The sequence below is a fragment of the Lissotriton vulgaris genome, chromosome 2_1 (genome assembly GCF_964263255.1).
Source record: "Lissotriton vulgaris chromosome 2_1, aLisVul1.2, whole genome shotgun sequence".
NCBI classification, from domain to species: domain Eukaryota; kingdom Metazoa; phylum Chordata; class Amphibia; order Caudata; family Salamandridae; genus Lissotriton; species Lissotriton vulgaris.
Window position 1 is genome coordinate 950,535,917 of NC_141687.1, and position 16,142 is coordinate 950,552,058.

Sequence of the window (16,142 nt, forward strand, 5' to 3'; positions counted from 1 at the left end):
ATTTTACCCAAAACAAGGATCTTGTGACTAAGTAAAAGATTTTATATGGTCTGTCTTGTGCCCTCACCCCTTGTTTCCGGTCGAGGGAAGACGTGGCTTGACAGTTCGGGCTGGACTGTTCCCATGAGGCACAGGGTCAGACTGATTTGCATATAGCCATGTCTGAACTGGGGTGGCAGAGTGGGCTAAAGAACTGTGATGGATTAAACTCAGATCTTTTGACTGGGTGTGAGTGTTTGATGGATTCAGATGCTCCGTCCATCACCACCCCTTTTTGTACCGCTTTTGGCCGCCATAAGTGTGGCAGGGTATGCTCAGACGTGAGTCCCTTGCTCACTTTGCCACTGGATTCAAGCAAGCCGGGGTGAAGACGGCTGGAATGCAAGAAACCGGTCCTCGGAAGCCTTTTCCGGTCCAGGGAAGACAAGGCTTGGCAGTTCGGGCTGGACTGTTCCCATGAGGCACAGGGTCAGACTGATTTGCATATAGCCATGTCTGAACTGGGGTGGCAGAGTGGGCTAAAGAACGGTGATGGATTAAACCCAGATCTTTTGACTGGGTGTGAGTGTTTGATTGATTCAGATGCTCCGTCCATCACCAGCCCCTTTAGTACCACTCACCCCTGGTACAGACAATGCTGCTTGCCAAGGAAGTTTGTTACCATCACAAACAAAGTGAACATCACCTAACCGATACATCAGCCAAAGCAAGCTACTTACCAATATCCTATCAGCACTAGCAAAGCCAATAGATCTGGTATTTGCCCGCTCTCCTTTCGGCTTTGTGAATGCTTATTTTGAGGTATTTTTTCTAAAACCTTATTGTTGAGGAGCTGTCCTGATTAATACAAAAAAAATTAACACTGGCTAAAAAATATTTTCTTGCTCTCAAAGAGCCCACATTGCCAATAACTAGTCCTTGGCGCCGAAAGGACAGATGGGCGGGTCGGTGTACTGCTTGCAAAATCGGGGAATGCAGTCTATTACAATTAAATTAGTCTATGACTGAAGTGGGATGAGCCAGTGTGTTAGAATTGGGGGTCTCTGGTTGGCACAGGTAGGTACTTGTGCCAAGCAGGGACCCTCTCCTCTAGTCAGGGCAAGGGAATAACCCCTGCTCACCCTCTAGGCGGCGTGGCGCAAGCAGTCAAGGCTAGTTCAGAGGCGATGTAAGATAAGCATTTGTGACCACATACAGTAACCCCAAAATCCTTTGTTCTCTAAGGGGAGAGGGGCCTGTGCCCAGTTCGAGCCAGTTCTGAACCACTCTGTTTACCAGAATTCTCCTTTCCTTTCACAGCACAGGGCAGGCACATCAGATGCCCCACAGAAGGTGGAGCCAGCATAGTGGAAGGCAAGTACAGTCCTGGTGCACTTTGACAGTGTTCCTTCTCTTCTTTCAGTGTGCAGGGCAGGGACATCAGACGCACCACAGGGGGTAGGGACAGCATTGTAGAGGGAAGGCCAAGCCCTAATCAGGTCCCAGGTGCAACTCCTCCCTCCCATCTGGATGCAGATCTCCCTATTAACCACTGGGCAGCCCCCAGCCTGTCCCCTGGAATTCCCCAGTCTTGTCACACACAAACCCAGACAAGGAATACACAACCTAGCAGAGGCGGGCTCAAATGGTTAGGCAAGAAAATACCTACTTTATTAAAGTGGTATTTGCAAACGCAGAATATTAAAATAAAATTCACTAAAAGATGTATTTTATTATTCTGAGTCCAGGCATACTAAACTCGAATTTCTACCATGTTCTCCGAGTCTGTTAGGATTATAAACTATAATAATTCTAACAGCCCATTCTGGCCTATGGAGAACAGGTAGCCTTACAATAGTGAAAAACGAAAATGGCTGTAATTCACTATTAGGACATGTCACACACATCAGGGCTTGTCCTACCTTATACTTACAATGCACCCTACCCTTGGGCCTACCATATGGGTGACTTATGAAGAAAAGGGAAGGTTTAGGGACTGGCAAGTGGGTGTACTTGCCCAGTCAGCATGACAGTACCAGACTGCACGCAGGCTCTGCAATGGCAGACCTTGCCACATTTTACAAGGCCACTTCTGTGGGTGGCACAACCAGTGCTGCAAGCCCACTAGCAGCATTTGGAATTACACGCCCTGGGCACACTCAGTGCACTAGACTAGGGTCTGACAAGTAAACCAAATAGTCAATCATGGAATCACCAATTAATACATACATTAATTTACAATAGGGAGAGCATATGCACTTTAGCACTGATCAGCAGTGGCAAAGTGCCCAGAGTCATAAAATAGCCAACAGGTCAGAAAAAATATAGGAGGAAGGCAAAAAGTTCAGGGATGACCCTGCAAAAAGGGCCGAGTCAACACAATGCATCAGGTTGTAAACTAACTATTTATATAGCGCTTATTGTAATGGGCGAAAGATAAATGTTAACAGATCAGTGGATGAAAAAGACCAAACTAAAGCCCTTAAAGGTATACATCATTTTAGTATTTTCAAAAGGTCCTGGATAACATTGTAAAAAGGGGGAAGGGTCACCACAACCCAGTGTTTATATGATTACACCCACTCCTCGACAGCGATCTAAAGCGTTTACAGGAATCACTGACACCAGGATAAGACAACTCTTGTTCAGTCATGTAAAGTCACCCCTCACCCAAAATTCAGAAAGGCGCCTCTCAGGAAGAGATGCTGCAGAGCCCACAAGAACCCCTCTGCTAGAAGAACAAGTCTCCCTCACAAAAACACATTAGGACATTCAAGACTGTTAAGAAGGCCTCTGTTGTGCATAAACCATCAGTTTAGTATTTGTGTAAAGCACTGGCCAGATTTTGAGTCCGGATCCAGTTTGCCATGTGCTAAGCTGCAGATCGCTGCTTCAGACCTTGAGCTACGTCATACAAGTCCCATACACACATATACATCCAGTGAATGTTGCTACCAAAAGCGCAAAGCACAAGTTATCACAGTTAAGGCCAAAGTCTATAAGAGAATGCCTCAAGTGTACACAACTAAATTATATTAATCATTTGCTAAAGAGAGCAGCAACAATACTGAGCAATGGTGGAATATGTGTTGTTCCTTTAGGTTTCCACAGTTATGGCCTATAGAAACAGGTCATCACTTCGTGCTAAGGAAGAACTAACCGAAAATGACTTGTAGCGCCTATAAAAACAAATCATACTAAGTTACCTTATACACCTATCTACAGAGTCTCTACAAGGTCTGTGAAGCAGCCAGGCGGCAGTCTTTGTATTAGCCTGTGCTATGTTTAATACGACAGTCAGCACAGAGATCGAGATCGCTGGGCGAGACGGTCTGGCTCAAACAGTTGGTTTGAAGTCCCCGCTGCAGCGAGAGCAGCAAAATAAATGGGGTTTGAGCGGTGCCTTCATGCTGATGGATTGGACTACAGCACGCGCACACACACACAGCTTGTCAGGGGTGCAGTACAGCTAGTAGCACCATGTTAGGAAGCCATCATATATCCAGGTCGGGGCCTCTTATACAAAACAAGGATCTCTGGAGTATTCTTCTAATTGTTTCGGATGAAGTAAAGACCAAGTCAGATTCCTGAAATTAGAAGGCGGCAGTAAACATAGGGTGCCCTCCTGACATGGAGCGAAAGAGCAGCTCTTGGTTTGAACAGCCAAGTAGCAGATACCAGGGTAAGGGGCTTAGACAGCTTTGATGTCATATCCCAAGAACCTGAAACTCTGTTTCTCAGACTAAGGTCATGGCCTTGGCATACACCTGTGCACATATGGTGCCACATCTGCAGAACGCCGCAGGGAAGACTCCAGCACACGCAGATGAAAGCGCGACCCCGGGGTTACCTCGTTTACAACACTGACCCTGGGCTCAGCTTTCTGGCCTGGTTACCTTCAGCAGCTTTCCACCGAGGGCCTGGGGTCATATACTAGACAGTGTGTCCACTTGGACAATTCGTTGTATGTGTGTATGATAGTGAAAGGGCGGGCGTGTGTGCAAGATTAGACATGTTTAGGAGAGGAGGTGCATGTATGAGTGGGATGTGCGAGACAGAGCGAGAGGGGCCAGAATGTATATGAGACTGCGTGTTTAAGAGAGGGGGCATGCGTCTGGGAGAGGCTGTATGTGTGAGAGAAAGGTGCGTGGGAGCGTATGAGCACGAGAAATTGGTTTTGTGTCTGTGTGAGAAACTGTGCCCAGGTGATGGAGGCGTGGGCGTGTATGAGAGTATGTGCGAGCGAGAGTGTCCATAGTTGTGTTTGAGCAGTGCTTATGAGATACTGCACTGTCAGCTCATTTAATTAATTAAGTGTGATCCTGTGCAAAGCTTCTTGGACGTCTCGTTTACCACGTGTCCAGGCTCCTTTTGGGCGTTGAGATGAGGCAGTCTTAGTGTGAGCGCTTTAATCAAACTAGATTGATAGACGCAAATTAAAGTAAGTGGCAATTGTTCGAGCCTTGTGTTTTGACTTAAGGTATGTATGCCCCTGGTTGCTGCGCAATTCACGTTTGCTGTATGCCCCTGGTTGCTGCGCAATCGCACGTTTGCTGGTAACAAGTATTTGAGTTTAGAATGTGCGCTTTCTTCCATTAAGAGTTTGGCTTTATGACCTGAGCTTAGAAGCAGACCCAGCCAACCTAATCCTTCAAAGGGCTGCGCCCGAGTGTCCTCTGCCCGGTTTATGGCGCTTTGTAACCTCTCCAGAGAGCCCCTTTCATGTTCCCCGCTCGGGTGCCGCAGACAAAGTCTCTAGGAATGCACATGAGTGGCGCAGCCTGTCTTAAGTGGACCTTTGAACTTGTTACAATTAAAGAAAAAAACCAAGCATGAATGTTCCTGCCCCGAAACAAATGAACAAGTGGGGGAGAGTGCACAGAATAGAAGAGATGCCCTAGGAATGCTTCCAAACGCGCGCGAAGCCGCAGCTGTTGCCTCTTTATGGCTGCACATACTCTGGCTTATGGCGCACCCATGCTCGCTCCCGCAATGTGAATGCTGCCACAAGCAAGAGTATATGCTTCGAAAAAGAGCAGAACGACGGCTAAAGGTCCTCCTATGCAGCGCATGCGTGCTGCGTAGGCAAGACCTAAAAAAAAAATTATATATACACATCTTTTAATGGGCCAGAATGCAGACATTTTAAAATACTGCTTTCCAGCCCCATGGATCAACAGCGAAGGTATTTCCATCCATCGCACGAACTCAGAGGAAAAGATAAAGATCTAGCCAAGTCTTAACGCAAAATTTCTATTTCATACTGCCACCTGCAACAGAACTGCAAAGTACACTCAAGACAGTGGGTTAAAATGTAAACCGGTAAAAAATGCTTTTTTCCAAATAAAGCTATGTGTACCTCTGAAATAAGTTGTATTGGAAATTATTAGAGTTTTTGCGAAACAATCCTCCTAGCCATTTTTTTGTACCTTTTAGGGGAAAATTCTGGAATGGAGCAGAGCAAAAAATGAAAAGGAATATTAGATTTCAATCTTCTCGTAATATAGACTACAATGGTCTTCCTCACTTTAAAGCAGTAATTAACATAATTACTAAATGAATCTCCAGACCAAAAGGCTAACAATTCAAGTGGATTAAAAAATGCCTCCTTGCGGCAAAATCATTCTCCCCACCAAGCAAGCTACAATTTGCTGGACAAAAGCAGTGTTCGCCAATGTTTACAAGTTCCATCTTTACACACCGATTACCCTTCACCCTACCCACACAATTTGGTGTTATCGAACAATGAATTGTGGGAAATTTAAGTGGTTTGTGCATGCCTGCAGATTCTATAAAACGTACTGGTACTGGAGTCTGCCACCAATACATTCCCCAAAACCCCAAGACATGAATAAAAATGCAATTCAAAGATAAACAGCGAGTTGAATTCAATATTACTATGTAATGCGATGGCTTGCATTTCTTATCAAAAAAAATAATCTAAAAGTAGACTTTATAAGGTGCTTAATATTTGTGTTCTAATAGATAAAGCTATGGCACAAGGGAAGGCATCTGCCATTCAAGTTCAATACCACATGGGGGGCAGGGGGGAGAGGGGGATAGAGGAGGGGTGGGGGGTCTACCAAAACTAGCCTTCAAGGCTCCTACCGGTTAACCCGTCGCGGCCTCTTCTCAGGTTTGATATCTATGTCATAATGGTAGACGTCAATCTTCGGAATCTGCACCTGGAAGTGGTTGGCCAAGAGCCGAATTGGTTTCCCAAGAGTCCCGAGGCCCGGCCGCCGAGGAGGCTGGAAGAGGCTGGTGGGTGGAGGACCTGAGGGAGAAAGAGTGGCACAAATATGTATGCAGTCTTACCAATGGATTTTTCCACAGCTTGGCGCAAATGTATACTTCGGAAAATCTCTGGCACAAAAATAATCTAAGTGAAAATGTAACCATACATTACTTGTGCACATCAAAAGACTACAAATATTCATTTTTATATTTTTGACAACGCACAATGAACAGCATTGCTTGATTGGAGCCGGTGGTGGCTGCCGGCACTCATTTTGGGCCACCAGCACTTGTGTTTTTTTCCTTAGACACTTTGAGAGCAAAAGAGGAAACACAAGTGTAGTAAGATTCCATATAGAAAAATCCAAGGTTTTATTTGTATAATTCAAGGGTGCGGTCACCCACAGCATGTCGCATCCAGATGGCTCGGAGTTCGACTGCAACAGATGACTCGTTGCCATTTGAATCTCTCGCCAATGTCAGATTCATGCACCATTTAAAAACAAGCATTTGCAATGCAATAGGTCTCACATTATGAAAGTTTGAGCTACTGGTATTGTAAATGACTTTTTATTTATGTGTTGGTTTTGAAAATAGCGAAATTCATAGTTTTGTCATTTACAATGCCAATAGATATAACTTTCTCAAATGTGACACCTATAGCATTTGTAATGCAATATGCGTTGTATTTACGTGACGTACATGTATTGATATTACAAAAAACAATGGCTTTTAATTTTTTTATAATTATACTTAAATCAAAGTTATTGTAATTTATAATGGCAATAGCTTAAATTTTTGTAAATAACTTTTGTGAAGATTATGTTCAGTGTATTTTACTGTGACGAAAATCCAAGAACAGAAGTGAGATATTAACGTCTTTTTGTTACATTTGTAATAAAGCTTGAAACATTGAGAGAACATATTTGAAGCAGTTGTTGAATGGGTGCACAGATTGATGCTGTGGTGGCGCGGAGTGATACTGTGATGGCGAACGAGTGATGCTGTGGCGTTCAGTGATGCTGTGGTAACAGTGATGTTATGGTGCCCCTGAGTGATGCTGCGGTGGTGCGGAGTGATGCTGTATACTATGCTATGTTTTGCTATCCTATGTTTCGTTTTGCTATCCTATGTTTCGTTTTGCTATCCTATGTTTCGTTTTGCTATCCTATGTTTCGTTTTGCTATCCTATGTTTCGTTTTGCTATGCTTTCTTTTGCTATGCTATGCTTTCTTTAGCTATGCTTTCTTTTGCTATGCTATGCTTTCTTTTGCTATGCTATGCTTTCTTTTGCTAGGCTATGCTTTCTTTTGCTAGGCTATGCTTTCTTTTGCTAGGCTATGCTTTCTTTTGCTAGGCTATGCTTTCTTTTGCTAGGCTATGCTTTCTTTTGCTAGGCTATGCTTTCTTTTGCTATGCTGTGCTTTCGCTATGCTATGCTTTCTTTTGCTATACTATGCTTTCTTTTGTTATGCTATGCTATGCTATGCTATGTCGTGTTTTGTTATGCTATGCCATGCTTTGTTGTGTTTTAGGTTTTGTTTGGTTATGCTATGCACTTTTTGCTATGCTATATTTGGTTATGCTATGCTGATGAGGGTGTGTGGGGGTCCGATGTAAATGGTGGCAGGGCAGACATCATAAGACGGAGAGAAACACAAATGTTAAGATAACAGTGCTCGAAGGGGTTGTGAGAAGGTGGAAATGGGATTAAAGAGTTTCAGAGGGGCTGGGGCCATGCAGTGGTGGTAAACAGAGCTCCGATGGGGCAGGGTGATACATGTAAGGAGCGTAGAACTGGGGTGCGATGTCGGGCACCGGTTGAAGCTGAGCAACAAAAGAGAAAAGAATTCATGTGCCACGAGCGCTGGGAAGGGGCAGGGAAAGCAAGCCAGCATTCAGAATCACGAGCAGATGGTCCTGTTTATGACCTGCGTAGCTGTGAAGCGGCTGGTGGCAAATGGACTCAAAGTGGCCGGTTGCTTTTATGTTCTTGGCTTGTCTTGCTTGGTGGGAGGGGTAGGGGGAGCGGATTTCTGTGCACGCGCATTGAGGGAATAGTTTCCGTCGAAGGAATATGGTACCAATGAAAGAATAATGTGCATTGAAGGAATAGTGTGGGCTGAGGGAGTATGGTTGCATAGAGGGAACATTGTGCGTTGAAGAAATGGGGTGCCATGGAGGGAATAGTGTTGAGGGGGTGTGGTTGCATTGAGGGAATAGTGCGAGTTGAGAGAATACTGTACATTGAGGGAATAGAGTGCATTGAGGGATTACAGTGCCATTGAGGGAATAGTCTTCGTTGAGGGAATAGCGTGTCATCAGGGAGGAAGGCGCCTTGGGCTGAATGCGGTGCCTTGGGAGGAAGGGGGGCCTTGATCAAAGCAAGCTGCTTCGGGGGAAAGGGTTGCCTTGGAAGAAGTACAGCACCTTGTAAGATACCACGAGGAGCTTTCTTAAGAGGAGGTACAGTCAGAAACAAGGCGTTTCTGAAGGGGCCAAGTGTCTTTGTGGGGTTGGGGGGGGGGGGGGGGGGGGGGGGGGGAGGCGAGATTTGAATTACTGTTCCCGGAGATGGAATGGGAGGCGGTACTCAAGGAATGAGCATTGTTGGAGGCATATGGTACTCAAAGGGGCGCTTTGAGTGGAATGCAGCAGTCAAGGGGAGGCTGTCTTGGAGGGAACGGCGTGAGTCAGAAGGAAGAGGCTACCTTTAAAAGGAATGACGCGCTGTGAAGTGAGGCGCATAGAAAAAAATGATACGCTCCGAAAGTAATGATGCACCTTGAATGAGGCGCCTGGAAAGGAAAAATGCTGTGCCTTGACAGGGACGATGCGGCTTGAAAGGGATGCTGTGCAGATTGTTGCGATTTGAATGTTACGTCTTGAATGTAACTATGAGCCTTGAAAGAGATGATGTTCCTCAATAGGGGTGATGCGCCTTGAAGTGAATGATCTTCTGTGAAAGGAAGAATGTGCTTTGACTGAGGCACCTAGAAACAAACTGCACCTTTATGCAGGATGGCGTTAGAGACTGGGTGGCACAGCTGCTCTGGCCTCCCCTGCTGAGTAGTGGGGGAGGGAGAGGAGGTGTGCATGAGAAGGAAACGGCGGGGCTACATCAACACAGACAAGTTGAGCCCAAAATCACTGCGTTGTGGTTTATAAATGCAAACTAAACACACTCCATTGCACTTTCATTGTGTGTGAATAAAATTATTCCTGATGTTTACGAAGAATTTTGTGTATCCAGGGGCAGCAGATACAGGTAATATTGCAGATCTGCATCTCCCCTCCACTGGGGTCTGAAAAGAATGTGATGGCTGTTTAAATGAATCCCCACCCGCAAGAGAACATGAGCCAAATGTCAGTTTACCTGCAGTAAACAATCTTTGGGTAAAGGGAGGGACGAACTAAAGCTAGACACCTAACGCATACAAAGCCAGCAAACAGAAAGACAACAAAAAATTGTGAATCCTGAATATTTAGAATTTCAGAGAACGGCGCCAGCATTTTCCAGAAACCGAACCTTGTTAACACCCTCACTACTAGCACCCCCCCCCCCCCACCCCCCATGACTGAGTGAAAGGGAGGTGGGAGAGAGAGGGGTGGATGAGCAGTGGGGGAAAAGCCATGAGAATAAAAGCAAAGCCAGTGCGGCGCTCGTGAAAGGGCGCTGCACTGATAGAAATTACTTCTACTGCAGTTCTCTACAACGAGTAAATAAATAAATGAACGAACGAAAATGAACGAGAAGAAAATATGCAACAGAAGAAAGGTAAAAAGGGGAGAGGAAAGGAGAAACAAGGGATGTGTTGAAGTAAAGATACAAACGAGCTGGGAATCTTCGTGGGACTGCTGCCTGGCACGAATGGCATGAAGATAACAAGCTCTCAGCATTGCTGTTGGGGGGAGGCGGGCGGGAGCGCATTGCTTAGAAGTCTGATGCGGAAGGGTGGGAGGGAACGAGCATATGGGGTGTGAGCAAGAAGTGAGGCCAAGCGCGCGCTGGCGAAGCGTCGCGCTCGAATACCTCACATGCATTGGGGAGAATCCGCACCGTGGTAGGATTGCTGATGGCCCTCTGTCTCGCCAGCAATGCGCATGGGCAGGACGAGACCGAAAAAATTAACACTGACCACTGTCTCGATAAATATCTTGACAATGCATACATCACATCACCTTCCCCCTTATAAAAAAAAACGATTCAGTAAATACATATTTAATTGAATTATGAAAATGCATTTAAAAAATACACTAAATACAACTTTAAAAAAAAAAAAATTTTATTAAAAGTTTTTGCAATTTTTTCCAAGAAATTCAATAAATGTAACAGCACACTTATACAAATTATATAATTTCTACCATGACAAATATTTACCAAATTATATAATTTCTACCATGACACAAATATTTACCAATCAATACATTGCACCATGAGTAACTCACGTAGAACCCAAATATTTACATTTTTCAGACCGTGGCGGCAGGTATATTGCCAATAGCGGCAACAATCATCTCTCCGTTAATCATCGCGTTTTTCCATTTGGCTATAGGTTGCCATATCTTTCCGCCCAGAATTCTAGCTCTTCGTCCCTTTGTCATATATTGCTTTTTCCAGGTTGTAAGTTGAGTAACCTGGCGATCCATTTTTGGAAGGTTGGTGGTGCCCTATCAAGCCGAAACACTGAGTTTTGATTTTGTCACACAGTGTTCTGAGAGTCTTTGACATTCATTTTTTTACAAAACAAAAATCCTTTTCCTATCATTAGTTTTTTTCTCCAAATTTCAATTTTTTTTCCTTTTTGGCACAAATTAATCTGCTTATAGTAGAACTATCCATAGAGAACAAGAATTCTTTGAATACTTCTGGAGACAATATATGACCTTATCCACAGTTTTATGTAATCGGACATGAAACTGTTTCGGTCTTTTTCTTCCATATTTACGAGCCATTTCATAAAAGTATATTTTTAGGATTCATTCAGGTTTGCATTTCAAATGTCGAAAATATGCTATGAATGAATACTTACTTTAATGTGTACAGCACCAATGCAATTTTACAACTAGTTTCAAAATATTTACAATGTGTTTGAAACCTGCTTTTAGCACTTCATGTGTAGATAAATTTTAGATACGTTATGTTTAGAATTTAGTGATGTAGTTCATACGAAAGCGGAGTAGGTGTTGTGTACGATTTTAGATTTTGTATGCATATCGTGATTCATTCCCTTATATAGGTATAATTCACATTGCCCTTATATAGGCATAGAAATCCAGTCTTTACTTAGGCATAGCCAATGCTACCCAAATACAGGCATGGCTACTTACATCCGTTCATCTACGTCACAACGACTTCTTGGAAAACCAGACTCTTAAGCTGTAGGGACTTCCCCTTGCTTGAATATTGATTTCTCCAAGAACTCATTTATTATGCATGAACATCTATTCCTTAGGGGTTCATTCATGACGTTCATAGGCCCGACTTTCACGCCAAAACTGGCATTCCGAAACAACTTCAAGGTATAAATATACCTTTACTTGCTATGGCAAAGCATGTGTGGTTCGGTGCAGTTAGACTACCTACTTGCAAGACGCAGCTCACTACAGCAAGTGCCGAAGGAAGCCAACTCCCCACCTAAGCACTGACTAGAAGCGGTCATCCTCCTGCTGAGAATCCAGCTCCAGTGTTCTACTCCCATTGCGGGGTGTTGGGAAATCTAGTCCCGGGAAAGAGATACCAACATCTCTGATTCTAAAGGTATGGAACTGATTAGAACCTAGAGAAACCTTTGGCAATTCTTGGCAAAAATAAATCTATGCTAAACCAGTACCTACTTCTTCGCTCGTACTAGACCTAGGTTAGGTACACTGGGGTAGGCGTATTTTAGAAGCTCCAGTTGAGTATTTTTGCCTGTGTTATTTATGTATGTATTTTTATACATGTCATAGCAACAGAATGCTATTACAGTATTATTTTATATTACTGTTCGCGCTGTACGCATTATGTCTAACGATTGTAGCAGTTCATATCTCTTGCATTAAAAGAAGATGGCTCCATAAAACCTTTTTATTGAAACGCCAGTCTATTTCTGTGAAACTCTGTAGAAATGAAGCATGCACGATTGACTGAGTGAAATAATTATCTATTGTTTCCACGACTATGAAAATATTATTCAGACTCTAAGTGAAACAAAGTTGTCATGTTTATGCAGTTGTAAGAGACTAATCCCTTCTTGTTTATTCGAGAACGTTTCTAGTGATCTCAGAGTAAGCTGGCACACACAATTAAGTTTAATGTACTCCATAGATACATACTGTCCTCAGTCCTATGTCAAATCTATAGTTTATATTATTCCAATGCGCAGAGCCTATTAGAGATATAGGAACTACACTACAAGCTCTTCAAACCCTGGCAGCACATCACTCAGGATGTGCTGCATGGTTAAACAATTCTAAGGTCCCCAAGGAGAGACCTATTGGCTAAGCCAATGTAGGTTTTCACAGCGAGCACCGCAACCTTGTGATGTGGCATATTAACTATGATCTAATGCATGACAAAACTACTAAGTGTGAAACATACCCCAAGCTTAAGTGGCATGACAATTTGAACATGTATTTATTTTAAACCACGCAAATTCATGATAAAACTGCCACAGAATGCATAAAACAGGAAGCTCTTTCAATGATCTTTAGATAAGTCAATAACAATGCAAGTCACGCAGTGTGGTGTGCTTCCCAACTGCTAAGCATTTTAGCATCTCGTAAGATGTGGTAAGAACTAAATAAATAGCTGTACTATGGCACACCATCTACCTACAAATATCAGGTTTGAACCTCACCAAGAGAAGTATATAGCATATCAACCAGAAAACTGTTTTAAACGAGTTGTGGGCCTTATGGTTTCAAAGTTTGTTCTTCGAAACCCTGAAGACCGGTATATGGGCAAGCACCTCACACTGCAAATGACCCACACAATGCATGCCCGGCATTTTAAAGACTAGTATGTCTTAAGTAGGTTGCTGCACTACCAGCACCCTGAAATGTAAACATTCGCCTTTGTACTTCAGAGCATTTGACTGCTCCCTTGCTTGTTTGCTCACCAGGAAGGAATTATCACCGCTTGTGAGGCTGTTCTACCACAGGGGCTGGGACTGCGAGACCCAGGCTGCAGCGCTTGACCAACAGAGTGCACCTGGAGTCTCTTCCCGCCCCTGCTCCTCATTGATTGGCCGTTTGATCGAGAGCGGCTTGTGATTGGCTGCCCACTTCTACAACAACTCGCTGCCCCCGCTTCGCGGGTGCCGCTCGAAGCTGTACTTCGCCTTTGTACTTCAGAGCATTTGACTGCTCCCTTGCTTGTTTGCTCACCAGGAAGGAATTATCACCGCTTGTGAGGCTGTTCTACCACAGGGGCTGGGACTGCGAGACCCAGGCTGCAGCGCTTGACCAACAGAGCGCACCTGGAGTCTCTTCCCGCCCCAAGCTCCTCCTACCAATATAAACACTCGACGCTAAGCGGGACGCTTAGCGGGACGCCGGGCTAAGCCCGGGCAAAGGGCGGGCCGTCTGTGGCCGTCCGAGGACGATCGAGGACGGGACGGGCCACCCCACTAACTCGGAACTTAAGAGATTAGGACCATCAGTTTACCTGGATTCTAAACCTTTAAATGATGGCACTAAAAAAACTGCGATCAAGAACAATTTATATGAAACGCATGGGAACTGACGCAGCTATTAGAAACTGTGTAGATAAATCATTAAAACCAGGACAAATTTCTAATACACCGGCAATAACCAAATACTTTTCTACTCTCTCAGAGAAAAACCACACTTCTCAGTCAATCTTAGAAGAAGGAAAAAAGCAAAATCTCACAATTAACAAGTGTGAACATCAGTCTATACAACTATTCGAACCAACTGATCAAATTCCGGTACCATCGAATCCAGCGATTGACCTATCTAGGATCTTCCCTTTGGAAGAACACAATCATTCGACTATGGAGATGCTTCAAACAACTCCAATTGAACTGCATGATGATGGATTAGTCGAGGAGGACTTAGTAAGTAATACAGCGAAGATCGAAGTCCAGAAATCTGAGACTCCCTTAAGGCATAATCAACCTCTTACCAGTTCCCCAGAAAAATCTTCTAAACTGTATATTAATCAAACTAAACTTACCGACCTTTGTTTCTCTAACCTAACCCAGGCAGCTACAACATCTCCGCTGTCTAAAGCTCTATTTTCACTTCAAGAAATCCTCGAATCTGTTCTCACTCATTTAGGTCAAATTTTAGCCAACTCAGATGATACCTTGGACGTTCAGATAGGTATTCTCAAATTTCTGGTGGAGGAAATAAAGAAGAAAACATTACCTAAAGACCTATCTGATAAACCAGAAATGGCTACCGTAGCGCAGTCTGAAGATGGTTGTAAAAGAAGTATGAGATCCCAAAAAATGCTACATGCAAGTACGCAAACATCAGATCCGGAAAAAATGGGACTGATACTAAGGAGCAACGAATAAAGGTAAAAACTCCAATAATTTACTCCCTGAAGAAACTCTTCAGAGAAGAAAAGGATCATCCGTCTGAAATTAATACAAAGCATTATCCAATCTTTTCAAATAAAGAAACTGAGAAAGTCCAATGTGCAACATTCTCTGAAACTAAAATAATCCCAGAAAAGAATAACGTGGAAATTGAAATAAAACAGACGGAAACAACTATAAAAAATAAAGAAGTGAAGGTACATAAGGGAAAGAAAAACCGAGGGCGACCTCTGAGAAGAATCCAAAAGAAAAAAGGCAATAAACTCAAATTTCAAAAACATACCTCTGTTAATTGGGTGAACACTCCATCGATTGAACCTACAATGCTGGCGAAGCCTTTGAATCCGATAGCAGAAGAATACTGTCCGCCAACAGTAAGCGAATTATCAGAGTATAATACCACTATTACAAAAGATCTACAAGACCAAAAAACTTGGCTAGGGGATGGTTATCAATCAAAATACTTAACAATTGAGGAACTGTTTCCCATGGATAATGCACCGCTTAATCGAGGAAGAATTGTTAATCTAATTCAAGAAATACCTTCTTTAAAGAGTCTGACTAGTAATGAAATAGATTTAGTACGTTTTCCAAAAAAAGAAAACATGAAATTTGCACAAGTGTTATTTTTCTCTCCAATTCTTCCCGGAATAATATTAAGAGAGAAGGAAATTTTACAAAAACATGGATATGATGTAATCTCTAATCCTGACATCAAAACTAACGTACAAAACACAGTAGCAATTAGACAATTGCACACTGAAAATAAATACAATCCAGAAAGGAAGGAATACAATTCAAACAATATGAGAACCGATATATTAAAAATTCAAGTAACACAAGGCGAAAGGTCGGTTTGGTCCCGGACAATCAATTCAGAAGGACAGAGGAATAACATACTATCCTGGTCGTGGCTACCAGAAGTGCTAAATAGTAAAAAAATGGACAACGAACAACAATGCCAAATTTAGCGATGGTTTGAAACTATCTTTATGGAATATAGCCGGGAAAACCATGAATAAAATGACTGAAGCAATAAAAGATAATCCAGACATTCTTGTTCTGCAGGAAACATGGTTAACCACTCCCTTTACACAAAAAGGTTATTACGTCTACGAAAACCCAGCAAATAAATCTAAAAGGGGTCATGCGAAAGGAGGTATGGCAATCCTGCTGAAAGAAGACTACTCTTGGTCACAAGAATTAATTGATACCTATTCGCACAACTTGCAATGTATTAAAATACAACTCAAACTACATTCAGCTGCGGCTCTAAATAAAATACTACTTTTTAATATCTACGCACCACCAAGTAAAAATCATGATCCCTTGTTTGATCATCTCTTAGAGACCATATCCAACATCCTCGAAGAT

General features: G+C 43.2%; 1 protein-coding gene across 2 annotated transcripts in view; it reads right to left on the reverse strand.

The window, feature by feature from the left end:
* Positions 1–16,142, reverse strand: part of AGO4 (argonaute RISC component 4) — a 464,331-nt gene that overhangs the window by 399,581 nt on the left and 48,608 nt on the right. For both annotated transcript variants that reach the window (XM_086956500.1, XM_086956502.1), the window contains exon 2: positions 6,088–6,256. In XM_086956500.1, coding sequence (XP_086812626.1) covers positions 6,088–6,256 — 169 coding nt within the window. The remainder of the gene's footprint in view (positions 1–6,087; positions 6,257–16,142) is intronic.